The sequence below is a fragment of the Sander vitreus genome, chromosome 2, assembly GCF_031162955.1.
Source record: "Sander vitreus isolate 19-12246 chromosome 2, sanVit1, whole genome shotgun sequence".
Classification (NCBI taxonomy): domain Eukaryota; kingdom Metazoa; phylum Chordata; class Actinopteri; order Perciformes; family Percidae; genus Sander; species Sander vitreus.
The window spans coordinates 39,519,396-39,533,945 of NC_135856.1; the positions used below are offsets into that span (position 1 = coordinate 39,519,396).

Here is a 14,550-nt window from a genome sequence, read left to right on the forward strand (position 1 = left end):
GTCTCAGTGTGTTCAGCTCTCTAACTGAATCTCTGTGGTATAAAGTTTAGTTTCAATATCTGCTTATTTTTACATTTCATGGTCTTAAGTTACTGCTCCTCCTGGTTTTTCTTCTTCATAATGAAAGCTTTTAAATAACAAAATAATGGGGGACTTTTATTGAGAAGAATTTATAAGAAAAACAATAGCGTTACAGCCTCTGCTTTGGACACTGGCTCACTGGCTTATTCCAGCGCTGACATAGCGCTATGGCGAAGATCTGGCAATGACTCATAAATAACAAAATGAAACCACGTAAGAACAAAAATGTCTGTAGTAATGTCCTACATATTGGTGAATTCGGGGCACAAGCACCTCCGAATGTGGCCTGAGTGGTTGGATCTCAAAGCATCCTGGGTGTGTTTACACTAAGGGTGCATGAGATTGACAAAATGTGATATTGCGATATTGAGCACGAATATTGCGATATCGATATTCATTTCGATATTCTTAAACATATATAAAAACACAAAATGTATGGGAAAACATCAAATAGATCAATAGAATATCAAAACATGTTTTTGTACAACACAAGGGTTTATTTAAACTGACCGTACAACCTGAAGAAAAAAGAAAAACATTTTTTGGGAAATTACTATCACCTCATCGTACAGCGTACGTTTTGCATAGTGCATTAGCTTGAGAAACATCTGTTGGTTTAAAGCCAAAGTACTTCCACGCTGGCGAGGATGCATTATTTTTGGCTACTAACAGTTCCTCTTCAATCTCCATACTTTCATCGTCTCCCTGAGCCACACTCATGTTCTTACTTTTCTGTCTCTTCTTTCCTTTCCCTCCACACACTGTCTCTTTCTGTCTTTTCGCTTCTTTCGCTGTCTATCTCCCTCCTCACTCACGCTGTCCAAGTGTGCACATGTGACAGGGCAACTGGCCAATGAAATATGCAGGCTCTAAATTAATACAAACAAACACACAGCCACCGGCGCATTGCTCCACAAAATAAACGGAATATTGCATACTTTTTGCTACATTTTCAATATTGATATTGCAAAAACAATATTGAGTCGATACATCGTGCACCCCTAGTTTACGGTTAGGTTAGGTGTGGCTGCTCTGTTTTCACTGCTACAGTTTACAGTTAGCTGTGTGTGTGTGTGTGTGTGTGTGTGTGTGTGTGTGTGTGTGTGTGTGTGTGTGTGTGTGTGTGGGGGTAATTGAGACTTAGAGCTTTATCTGGAGTCAGGCTCTCAGGTCCTGGTCAGATAGAGGGGCCCAGAGCACACCAGGGTTTCCTCTGTCTACATGCACATGTGCATACATCCCACACAAACCCAGACAGCCCCCAAAAAGATTACTAATTTGACCCCTGCCACCAGGCCCGGAGGCGGGAGGCAGGACCGAGAGGGAGCGCACATTTAGAGGTGTTATTTTGAGCAGCCGTGTCGAGGCGTAGGATGAGACTGTGAGCAACCTGAGGGCAGCTTATCAGAGGTGGAGTCATGTGTGTGTGTGTGTGTGTGTGTGTGTGTGTGTGTGTGTGTGTGTGTGTGTGTGTGTATTTGTGTCTACTCTTGCTGTTAGACCAGGGGCGTAAATATAGACAGTGCAGGCAGTGCAGTTGCAATGGGGCCAGTGGGGTGGGTTGGGGGGGATATAGACAATGTGTTGGGCAGGGAGTGAGAGTGACTTGAGAGTGATTCAGATTGCAGATTGAAATGCGCCTGTGTTCAAAGAACTCACGTTAAATAAAAAGCGATGCCATTTATCATACATCGGCCCTCGGAAAGGCAAACCCATCTCTGTCATGGTTTTCATTTTTCTTTTTAAAATGATCAGTAGCAATCTAAAGCAAACTCATATGCTTAATCTACATGAACTACAAAAGCTATAAATAAACTATATAACACGATTTAATTAAATGTAGCGGTTAAAACTCATCTGTGAAAAAGGTGACGAAGATGCCCCGGGAAGCATTTTCATAAATATCAGATTTAAAATGTGGATTAACAGTTGATTTTAGCATTAGGATATAGGGGAGAACTCACCCTATAATTAATGTAATTAATATGTAAGGAGGACATTAGTTCAGGGCACTTAAAAAACAAAAAAACCTCTTTGGATCGACACCAAAAATCACACAAACAACCTATTTTGAATTCAAAATGGCAGTATTTGCTAAAAGGCGACAATGTTGCTCCCCTGAAATGAATCATTTCTTGTTTTCTTTGGTATTTGTTTCATAAGCAGCTATGCAATGAGGATTGCTGGGTAATATGACTGTGATGTTGTCCAATGTCAAGTCACTATTTGATCATGTGAAGTGATGATATGGTATACAGTAGCTAGTTTAGGCTCAAAATCTGCACATCTGCAAGCCTGTGTGTGTGTGTGTAACTACTGTGCACTAGGCCTCATCGTTACTACCTTTCGCCACTGTGTTAGGCCGATTACACACTGGATGTGTGGCGTGAGCGTGTCAGCTGTGTGGCGTGTCCGTTTATATTTTGCCTCCCAGGTTAACAGGTTAGAGCTTACACACTGCCTGCGTGACCCGCACGTCTCACCGAAAACGCGTGCATGCTAGAAATAGAACCAACGCCTATTTTTCACGCGACACGCAAGCGTGTTGGAAGTGTTTCCAGGCAAAATAGAATAGGAAAGTATGTGTATATGTCATTTTGACACAAATACATATTAATAAATGACATGTTGATGTTTGAAAGTATCTAGGTTTTGATATAAATGCAGATATAAATGTAATTAAAAAAAAAAAAATTGATTTTCTAATATTGCACCTGTCAACACAGAAGGAAATATTCTGGAGCCTATTTTGCCGTCAATACTGCCGACGTTGTCTTTGCTGTGATCAAATCAGTCTATATTTATGTTTAACATGGTATTTCATTTTATCAATGGGAAACATCCATGTGTCCAGACAAGGCTAGCAGCAGCAGCGCCGCGTCAGACACCTTTCTGGTGTGGAAAGACATAGAAGAATCCACGCAGCTGACACGCTACAGAAACGCCACGCTCACGCCACGCTCAGCCAGTGTGTAGCCGGCCTTAGGGACATGTATTGGCTGATATAAATGGCTCGCTGTAGAGTGATACTGTGCTATGGATTGCAAGGAAGGCAACTAAGACGCACCCATACACTCAAAGACACGCATGTATCACATTTTGTTTCAGGAAGTCATTTGTTCTTTGCTAATTGACACCATGCAGCGTTTTCTTGTCCAAAGCTACTGTAGATGATTCAGCTCTGTGCAGATATAGGAGCGACCGACTTTACTTTAATTTTCTTTATCTTTAAACACACTTACTGACACTCTCATTTGCGGCAGCGCTGAGTAATTAGAACTACCCTACATATGCATTCAACTTGTGCAACTTGTGAAGTTAAATCTCTCTCTTTTTTATCATTATCTTGTTGTCAGACAAGCTGCAGATTCAGCTCTTCTCAGAACTGTGCTCCCAGTTGGGATTCAGCTGACTGCACGCTTCATCTCCACATGCCTCCAGCAAATTGCTAATCAAGGCAAAACACAGTAAGACCACTAACTGCTGTTCTCTCTCCGTCTCCATCCCACTTGCTCTTCTCTCCCCTCTCTATCCAGACAGTGAGATTGTTCCTCCCGACTGCCTCCGCCCGCGCTCCTTCACCACAGGGCGCTCGTCCTCTCTCTGCCGCGAAGCTGACGACTCCCGCCTGTCCATCAGCCTGTGTGACCTCAACCTGCAGCAGGAAGAGGGACGCAACCCCCACACTCACTCCCACCGCCACACCCTCCAACTGGCCTCCGCCTCCCCGTCCTCCACCTGCCCCATTCCCCAGAACTCCCTCAACTCGCAGCAGTCCTCTCTGCTGCCGTCGGCCCTGGAGAGCGACCTGCACTTCCACCAGCTGCGCGGCGCCCACATCAAGACGCTGGACGAGCAGACGGTGGCGCGATCCGAGCACACGCGAGAGGAACGCACCCTGGTCTTCACCAACCGGCCCCTGCGCACCGGAGAGACCGTCTTCATCAAGGTCACCAAGTCCAGCCCGGCGCGCTCGGGCTCGCTGTCCTACGGCGTGACGTCCTGCGACCCGGCCGTCCTGCGCCCCAGCGACCTGCCCTACAACCCCGAGGCTCTGGTGGACAGGAAGGAGTTCTGGGCGGTGTGTCGGGTGCCGACGCCTCTCCAGAGCAGTGACATCCTGGGCTTCTTGGTCAACCCGGAGGGGGAGGTGCTCCTCAGCCACAATGGCACCAATGTGGGCATTCAGGTGTGTGTGGACAACTCCCGCCCACTCTGGATGTTCTTTGGTCTCCATGGGGCTGTGACTCAGCTGAGGATCCTGGGTAAGTTAGCACCACATGATGTCACATTAGATACTAGGGGCTTTAGGGCTGCAGCTGACGATTATTTTCATTGTCGATTAATTTGTAAGTTATTTTCTCGATTAATTGTTTGTCAGAAAATGGTGAAACACGTCACTCAGTGTTTTCCAGGATGACGTCCTCAAATGTCTTGTTTTGTCCACAACTCAAAGATCTTCAGCTTCCTGTCCCAGAGGAGAGAAGAAATTAGAACATATTCACATTAAGAAGCTGGAATCTTATTTCTTTTTTTTACATAAAAGATGACTCCAACCGATTAATTGATCGTCAAAATGAGTGGCGATTCATTTAAAAATGTAATAGTTGACAACTAATTGATTAATCTTTGCAGCTCTGAAGGGGTTGGTCAAAAGTAATATGAAACACATTTGAAAGAGGCATTCAAGTGATTTTCCATATAGGTGGGGGAGACATGAAAGAATGGTGAAAATCGATACAGGAGAGGCTGAGATATCCTCACTTTTTGTCCCTTATATAGATTAAAAAAACCTGGATCCTACACTTCCCATAATGCAACAAAAAGCTTTTGTTCACTAGACCCTCTAGGCCTGGTAAATGCCAGCATCTTTTAAAGTCCATGCCCCCAGTTTGTCAGGTGCATATGTCGGCCGATAAGTAACAAGAAATTACAGTACAGAAAGGACAGACTAGGTTTTAGGACATTTAGAAAAGTGTCACTATTTCATATTTTGCCCACCAGTGAGCACTGTTGTAAAATGTTCCACTCAGTCACCTGGTTGCATTTAAACAGAACAACTAATCTAGGGGATCCCTATCAAGATGATTTGTTTATGTTATGGTTTTATATTTAAATATTTAATATATTTATATTTAAAAAATTTAAAAAATACTTTTAGTATTATTTTTTTAAGTCCCAAATATTGATATCTGTACTTTGTGTTATAGATTTGTAGTCACAGAAGACGTGACCCAGCTGTTCTGACCCTATTATTTAGGTTGTAGGGTGCCCCTCTCATTTATTTCACTAAAGAGTGTTCACCACCGAAAACTGTGACTCAACTTTTAACGTCAAATGCTGCTGTTTACTCCACAATCGTTGAGACAAAGGTAACACAGACACAAACCCAGCCCCACCGGTAGGATATGGATATTAAACGTGTTACCCTACCCCCCACTATAAGTGGAGGCAGGTGTATAAACAGACAACATAGTGAAACCTATGTTTCATATGTAATTTTCAACATTCAACATTAACATTTTCAGGTTCGATTTTTACATTTATTACGCGAACAACGCGAACGTTGTCAACATAACTCACTGGAAATCCAAAATACTTCCACACTTTCACACACTTCAGTTCTGTTCAAGTTCTGTCGATGGGTCACCAGCATCTGCAGTTGCCATGGTAACTTCTGACTGGCTGTAGCTAGGTTACAGGAGGTCGACTGACTCGCAGCACTTCAACACGTGTAAGGTTTTTTTTCCGCTTGACAAGCCGACGGGACGTGACATGGGGCCGTGGCAGCATCGACGATTCCATTTTTTTATTCTAAGTTCGAGATTGTGACTTCATTTCGGTCGATTTAAAAAATCTAAATCGGGATGTAAATTGTGTCTTCATAGGAGAAGTTAGAATAGTTGACAATTACTATTAATAAACACACATGTCCGTATATCAGGGCGCCTGAGTAGCTCACCTGGTAGAGCTTGCGCCCCATGTAGAGAGGGCACAGTCCTCGCCGCAGCAGCCGTGGGTTCGGTTCCGACCTGTGCCCCTTTGCTGCATGTCGTTCCCCCTCTCTCTCCCCTTTCACATCTAAGCTGTCCTGTCAAATAAAGGCCAAATGTTTCATGGTGCTTATTAATGGTAAATAGGGGTTAGAGTAAAGTGATGTATGTTTCAACGCAGCATAAGACAAAAGAACGTCAGTATGTCTGTGGGAACAGTGTCAAGAAACCATGATGACAAACGTCTGGCAGATTAATTACACTGACAACTTGATTATTACCTGAAGTGCTAACAAAGTTGTATCTACCTCCTGTAAGAGACAGAGTGATGTTCTGTGACCGCATGCTTTATCTTGTGAATAATCCCATTTGATGGTGGAAATAAGCATCCTTTCAGCCCAGCGATGTGTCCCGGGTCGGGAACTTACAGATCATGATATTGATCTTCATTTGGCTGGCCGCACCGCTGCTGAGACCTCTGAGCTCTGTGCTTAATTCACGTACTCCCTGGGTTTGAAATCAATTTGTGCTAAATGTTGATCACTCTGACAGTATGCCAATGGAGGCAAACCACTTCTTCCCGTTTGGAAATTACAGCTGCGGTCACGACCCGCACTGAGGGGGGTCAAGAGTTTGGGAAAGCACTTTGTTACGTTGTTTGTCACAATATTTACAGCAGGTGTCTCGACACAGGAAGCTTCTAAGCACATTTCCTAGGATCAGCAAGAAGAGTAGATGTTCTGTCACGTGCCAGGAAGATGAAAAACAGGAAGCAAGCGAGCAGCGGTGGAGAGAGACTGCAGCGGGAGGGAGGGCTGTGACCTGCACACAGCAGGTACAAGATGTCTCAGCGGGTGGACACTTTGCCTATCAGTGGTGTGCCGAGACACTTCATTGGCCCTGCCAAACATATTGCCTTCCCACGAGGTGCAGGCAGCTGTCGCTCATAAACATGAAAAGCAGAAGACAGATCTGCAACATGCTGTCTTTCTGGATGCCTTTCTGAATGCTATTTGATCCCACATCTGTCTATTAAAGGCTAGAGCTGCAAAGATGAATTGATTATTTGATTAGTTGTCAACAGTGGTGGAATGTAACTAAGTTGATTTACTCCAATACTGTACTTCAGTCCAAATGTTGAGGTACTTGTTCTTTACTTGAGTCTTTTCTTTTCATGCCACTTTCTACTTCTACTCTGCTACATTTCAGAGAGAAATATTGTACTTTTTACTCCACTACAATCATCTGTTACAGTTTTAGTTACTAGTTACTTTACATGTTAAGATTTCTGCACACAAAACAATGTTTTATTATAAATGAAACTACCCAACATTATATAAGTCTAACTGAAATGATCAGACCATTAAACACACAACTGTTTGGATCGTTTCCTGTTTCCAAAATGTGAGGATTTTTCTGCATTTAGTACTTTTACTTATAATACTTTAAATACATTTTCCTATTGATACTTACATACTTTTACTTAAGTAACATTTTCAATGAGGGACTTTTACTTGTAAGAGAGTATTTTGACAGTGTGCTATTAGTACTTTTACTTAATTAAAGGATCTCATTACTTCTTCGACCACTAGTTGTCGACTATTAAATGAATCTGTTTAATCGGTTTGAGTAATTTCTTCAAACTCTTCAGTCACAATTCTCTGATTCCAGCTTTTATTTTCTAGTGTCTTCTCTCCTCTGGGACAGTATCTGAATATCTTTGAGTTGTGGACAAAACAAGACATTTGAGGACGTCATCTTGGACTTTTTGGGAAACACTGATCCACATGTTTTTTACAATTTTCTGACATTTTATAGACCAACCAACTAATGGATTAGTCGAGATAATAATCAAATAATTGTTAGCTGCAGCCCTAATAAAGTCGGTGAAATCCTATTTAAACGACAGCACAAAACATTCACACACATGCATATATGACATTCTTAAAATCCTTATTATTACCAACAAGCTATTATTGTATATATTCACCCAGTGATAGCAAAGAGATGACACGAACATGGCTATCTGTGTCAGCTGTGTAAAGCAAACTGGCTCGTGCAGCAGTGGATGCTGTCTTCTATTAATGCAGCTCTGAAGAGGCATAACAGCCCAAACAGCACCGGCCTTTCAAAGGTGTCACAAGTGTTTGTGTGTGGAGGAAGAGGCATCTATAAATATAGATGCTGGTTTCCTTCAGTGACAGCAGCGGAAAAAGGAAGCAGAGGTTTAAAAGAGGTTAACGAGGAACAACCTCTTATCTAGACATGTAAGAAAGAGAAAGAGACACACGCTGAAGACAAGGCTTAAACTTTTCTCTTGTCAAGGAGATTAACAATGTTTTTCTTATTTAAAAAAAACACACACACATAAAATGAGATTAGATTATATTCAACATTATTGTCATTGCACGTGTTACAAGTACATAGCAACGAAATGTAGTTAGCGTCTAACCAGAAGTGATTAAATAACATGCTACAGAATTTACAGAGTGCAATGTATGAAGTGATATATATATATATATATATATATATATATATCACAGATAAATATACAGATATGTGTCTATTACTACAGGTATGTACAGGCTATGAACAGGCTATGACTATGGCTATGGTAATACAGAATAAATAACTATACAGGCCCTACAGTTCCATGTCAAAGTGTCCTTGGGCAAGACACTGAACCCTGAATTGCTCCCGATGCTGCTCCATCAGAGTGTGAATGTGTGTGAATGTTTATCTGATGAGCAGGCCACAGTGTATGAACGCTGTTGGGCAAGTTACTTCCAAAATGTAATACATTATTGATTACTAGTTACTGTCATTTGAGAGTAATTAGTTATATTACGATATTACTGTCTCTGAATTGTAATACTTTACACTACTTTTGCGTTACTTTTGAGTTACTTTCACCAAAATAAAAGCGGAAGTATGACTTGGCAGGTAGCTTGTGAATTTCATCATGGGATCAACAAAGTCTCATCTTTATCCACTAATTTATTCATATTATTTTGTATTATTAATCTGAGTCTGCAAAGTAACTAAAGCTATAAAATAAATGGTTAAGCAAATCGTACAATAGCCGACTTGACTCTGAATTGTGGTGGACTAGAAGTAGCCTAATAAGTAGGAGAAAATGAAAATACTCAATTAAAAGCACCTTACAATTGAATGGAAGTAGTCTACGGTAGAGTTACTTTCCACCACTGATAGAATGTAATGATATTACGTGTAGCAAGACTAAACATTCATTCCTGACATGTTGTCTGTCAGTTGCTCGGGCACATTGCTGTCGGCACTGACAGGACAGAGATGTCCTTAGCCCACCGTCTCTGGTTCTGGCTCTGACCACGGGAACAGTGACAGGACACAGATGTCCCTAGCCTACCGTCTCTGGTTCTAGCTCTGACCACGGGAACAGTGACGGGACACAGATGTCCCTAGCCTACCGTCTCTGGTTCTGGCTCTGACCACAGGAACACTGACGGGACACAGATGTCCCTAGCCTACCGTCTCTGGTTCTGGCTCTGACCACGGGAACACTGACGGGACACAGATGTCCCTAGCCCACCGTCTCTGGTTCTGGCTCTGACCACGGGAACAGTGACAGGGACACAGATGTCCCTAGCCCACCGTCTCTGGTTCTGGCTCTGACCACGGGAACACTGACGGGACACAGATGTCCCTAGCCCACCGTCTCTGGTTCTGGCTCTGACCACGGGAACACTGACGGGACACAGATGTCCCTAGCCCACCGTCTCTGGTCCTGGCTCTGACCACGGGAACACTGACGGGACAGAGATGTCCCTAGCCCACCATCTCTGGTGGTGGCTCTGACCACGGGAACACTGACGGGACACAGATGTCCCTAGCCCACCGTCTCTGGTTCTGCCTCTGACCACGGGAACACTGACAGGACAGAGATGTCCCTAGCCCACCATCTCTGGTGGTGGCTCTGACCACGGGAACACTGACAGGACACAGATGTCCCTAGCCTACCGTCTCTGGTGGTGGCTCTGACCACGGGAACACTGACGGGACACAGATGTCCCTAGCCCACCGTCTCTGGTTCTGGCTCTGACCACGGGAACACTGACGGGACACAGATGTCCCTAGCCCACCGTCTCTGGTCCTGGCTCTGACCACGGGAACAGTGACGGGACAGAGATGTCCCTAGCCCACCGTCTCTAGTTCTGGTTCTGACCACGGGAACACTGACGGGACACAGATGTCCCTAGCATACCGTCTCTGGTTCTGGCTCTGACCACAGGGAACAGTGACAGGGACACAGACGTCCCTAGCCTACCGTCTCCAGTTCTGGCTCTGACCACGGGAACAGTGACGGGACAGAGATGTCCCTAGCCTACCGTCTCTGGTTCTGGCTCTGACCACGGGAACACTGACGGGACACAGATGTCCCTAGCCTACCGTCTCTGGTTCTGGCTCTGACCACGGGAATACTGACGGGACACAGATGTCCCTAGCCTACCGTCTCTGGTTCTGGCTCTGACCACGGGAACACTGACGGGACACAGATGTTCCTAGCCTACCATCTCTGGTTCTGGCTCTGACCACGGGAACACTGAAGGGACACAGACGTTCCTAGCCTACCATCTCTGGTTCTGGCTCTGACCACGGGAACAGTGACAGGACACAGATGTCCCTAGCCTACCGTCTCTGGTTCTGGCTCTGACCACGGGAACAGTGACGGGACACAGATGTCCCTAGCCTACCGTCTCTGGTTCTGGCTCTGACCACGGGAACACTGACAGGGACACAGACGTCCCTAGCCTACCGTCTCTGGTTCTGGCTCTGACCACGGGAACACTGACAGGACACAGACGTCCCTAGCCTACCGTCTCCAGTTCTGGCTCTGACCACGGGAACAGTGACGGGACAGAGATCTCCCTAGCCTACCGTCTCTGGTTCTGGCTCTGACCACGGGAACACTGACGGGACACAGATGTCCCTAGCCTACCGTCTCTGGTTCTGGCTCTGACCATGGGGAATACTGACGGGACACAGATGTCCCTAGCCTACCGTCTCTGGTTCTGGCTCTGACCACGGGAACACTGACGGGACACAGATGTTCCTAGCCTACCGTCTCTGGTTCTGGCTCTGACCACGGGAACACTGAAGGGACACAGACGTCCCTAGCCTACCATCTCTGGTTCTGGCTCTGACCACGGGAACAGTGACGGGACACAGATGTCCCTAGCCCACCATCTCTGGTGCTGGCTCTGACCACGGGAACACTGACAGGACACAGATGTCCCTAGCCCACCGTCTCTGGTTCTGCCTCTGACCACGGGAACACTGACGGGACAGAGATGTCCCTAGCCCTACCATCTCTGGTGCTGGCTCTGACCACGGGAACACTGACGGGACACAGACGTCCCTAGCCCACCGTCTCTGGTTCTGCCTCTGACCACGGGAACACTGACAGGACAGAGATGTCCCTAGCCTACCGTCTCTGGTTCTGGCTCTGACCACGGGAACACTGACAGGACACAGATGTCCCTAGCCTACCGTCTCTGGTGGTGGCTCTGACCACGGGAACACTGACGGGACACAGATGTCCCTAGCCCACCGTCTCTGGTTCTGGCTCTGACCACGGGAACACTGACGGGACACAGATGTCCCTAGCCCACCGTCTCTGGTCCTGGCTCTGACCACGGGAACAGTGACGGGACAGAGATGTCCCTAGCCCACCGTCTCTAGTTCTGGTTCTGACCACGGGAACACTGACGGGACACAGATGTCCCTAGCATACCGTCTCTGGTTCTGGCTCTGACCACAGGAACAGTGACAGGACACAGACGTCCCTAGCCTACCGTCTCCAGTTCTGGCTCTGACCACGGGAACAGTGACGGGACAGAGATCTCCCTAGCCTACCGTCTCTGGTTCTGGCTCTGACCACGGGAACACTGACGGGACACAGATGTCCCTAGCCTACCGTCTCTGGTGGTGGCTCTGACCACGGGAACACTGACGGGACACAGATGTCCCTAGCCTACCGTCTCTGGTTCTGGCTCTGACCACGGGAACACTGACGGGACACAGATGTCCCTAGCCTACCGTCTCTGGTTCTGGCTCTGACCACGGGAACACTGACGGGACACAGATGTCCCTAGCCCACCGTCTCTGGTCCTGGCTCTGACCACGGGAACAGTGACGGGACAGAGATGTCCCTAGCCTACCATCTCTGGTTCTGGCTCTGACCACGGGGAACACTGACGGGACACAGACGTCCCTAGCCTACCGTCTCTGGTTCTGGCTCTGACCACGAGAACACTGACAGGACACAGATGTCCCTAGCCTACCGTCTCTGGTTCTGGCTCTGACCACGAGAACACTGACAGGACCCAGATGTCCCTAGCCTACCGTCTCTGGTTCTGACCACGAGAACACTGACAGGACCCAGATGTCCCTAGCCTACCGTCTCCAGTTCTGGCTCTGACCACGGGAACAGTGACGGGACAGAGATCTCCCTAGCCTACCGTCTCTGGTTCTGGCTCTGACCACGAGAACACTGACAGGACCCAGATGTCCCTAGCCTACCGTCTCTGGTTCTGGCTCTGACCACGAGAACACTGACAGGACACAGATGTCCCTAGCCTACCGTCTCTGGTTCTGGCTCTGACCACGGGAACACTGACGGGACACAGATGTTCCCTAGCCTACCGTCTCTGGTTCTGGCTCTGACCACGGGAACACTGACGGGACACAGATGTCCCTAGCCCACCGTCTCTGGTCCTGGCTCTGACCACGGGAACAGTGACAGGACACAGATGTCCCTAGCCTACCATCTCTGGTTCTGGCTCTGACCACGGGAACACTGACGGGACACAGACGTCCCTAGCCCACCGTCTCTGGTTCTGGCTCTGACCACGGGAACACTGACGGGACACAGATGTCCCTAGCCCACCGTCTCTGGTTCTGCCTCTGACCACGGGAACACTGACGGGACAGAGATGTACCCTAGCCCACCATCTCTGGTGGTGGCTCTGACCACGGGGAACACTGACAGGACACAGATGTCCCTAGCCTACCGTCTCTGGTGGTGGCTCTGACCACGGGAACACTGACGGGACACAGACGTCCCTAGCCCACCGTCTCTGGTTCTGGCTCTGACCACGGGAACACTGACGGGACACAGATGTCCCTAGCCCACCGTCTCTGGTCCTGGCTCTGACCACGGGAACAGTGACGGGACAGAGATGTCCCTAGCCCACCGTCTCTAGTTCTGGTTCTGACCACGGGAACACTGACGGGACACAGACGTCCCTAGCCTAACGTCTCTGGTTCTGGCTCTGACCACGGGAACAGTGACGGGACACAGACGTCCCTAGCCTACCGTCTCTAGTTCTGGCTCTGACCACGGGAACACTGACGGGACACAGATGTCCCTAGCCCTACCGTCTCTGGTTCTGGCTCTGACCACGGGAACACTGACGGGACACAGATGTCCCTAGCCTACCGTCTCTGGTTCTGGCTCTGACCACGGGAACACTGACGGGACACAGATGTTCCTAGCCTACCGTCTCTGGTTCTGGCTCTGACCACGGGAACACTGACGGGACACAGATGTCCCTAGCCTACCGTCTCTGGTTCTGGCTCTGACCACGGGAACACTGAAGGGACACAGACGTCCCTAGCCTACCATCTCTGGTTCTGGCTCTGACCACGGGAACAGTGACGGGACACAGATGTCCCTAGCCTACCATCTCTGGTTCTGGCTCTGACCACGGGAACACTGACGGGACACAGACGTCCCTAGCCCACCGTCTCTGGTCCTGGCTCTGACCACGGGAACAGTGACGGGACAGAGATGTCCCTAGCCCACCGTCTCTAGTTCTGGTTCTGACCACGGGAACACTGACGGGACACAGACGTCCCTAGCCTAACGTCTCTGGTTCTGGCTCTGACCACGGGAACAGTGACAGGACACAGATGTCCCTAGCCCTACCGTCTCTGGTTCTGGCTCTGACCACGGGAACAGTGACAGGGACACAGATGTCCCTAGCCTACCGTCTCTGGTTCTGGCTCTGACCACGGGAACACTGACAGGGACACAGATGTCCCTAGCCTACCGTCTCTGGTTCTGGCTCTGACCACGGGAACACTGACGGGACACAGATGTTCCCTAGCCCACCGTCTCTGGTTCTGGCTCTGACCACGGGAACACTGACGGGACACAGATGTCCCTAGCCCACCGTCTCTGGTCCTGGCTCTGACCACGGGAACAGTGACGGGACACAGATGTCCCTAGCCTACCATCTCTGGTTCTGGCTCTGACCACGGGAACACTGACGGGACACAGACGTCCCTAGCCTAACGTCTCTGGTTCTGGCTCTGACCACGGGAACAGTGACGGGACAGCTCGCTTCAATGCAGCGTAATAACTCCTGAAAATAATGTCCATCTCGCAAATGTATCCGTCTCTGCAGTCATCTCAACCACGAATCCAGCGACA

At 47.9% G+C, this 14,550-nt stretch overlaps 1 protein-coding gene across 1 annotated transcript in view; it reads left to right on the forward strand.

Moving 5' to 3' along the window:
• Positions 1 to 4,346, forward strand: part of neurl1aa (neuralized E3 ubiquitin protein ligase 1Aa) — a gene marked incomplete at its 3' end in the record, with an annotated part of 73,277 nt that extends 68,931 nt beyond the window's left edge. The window contains exon 4 of the mRNA XM_078268010.1: positions 3,618 to 4,346. Coding sequence (XP_078124136.1) covers positions 3,618 to 4,346 — 729 coding nt within the window. The remainder of the gene's footprint in view (positions 1 to 3,617) is intronic.
• Between the last annotated feature and the right edge of the window lie 10,204 nt (positions 4,347 to 14,550).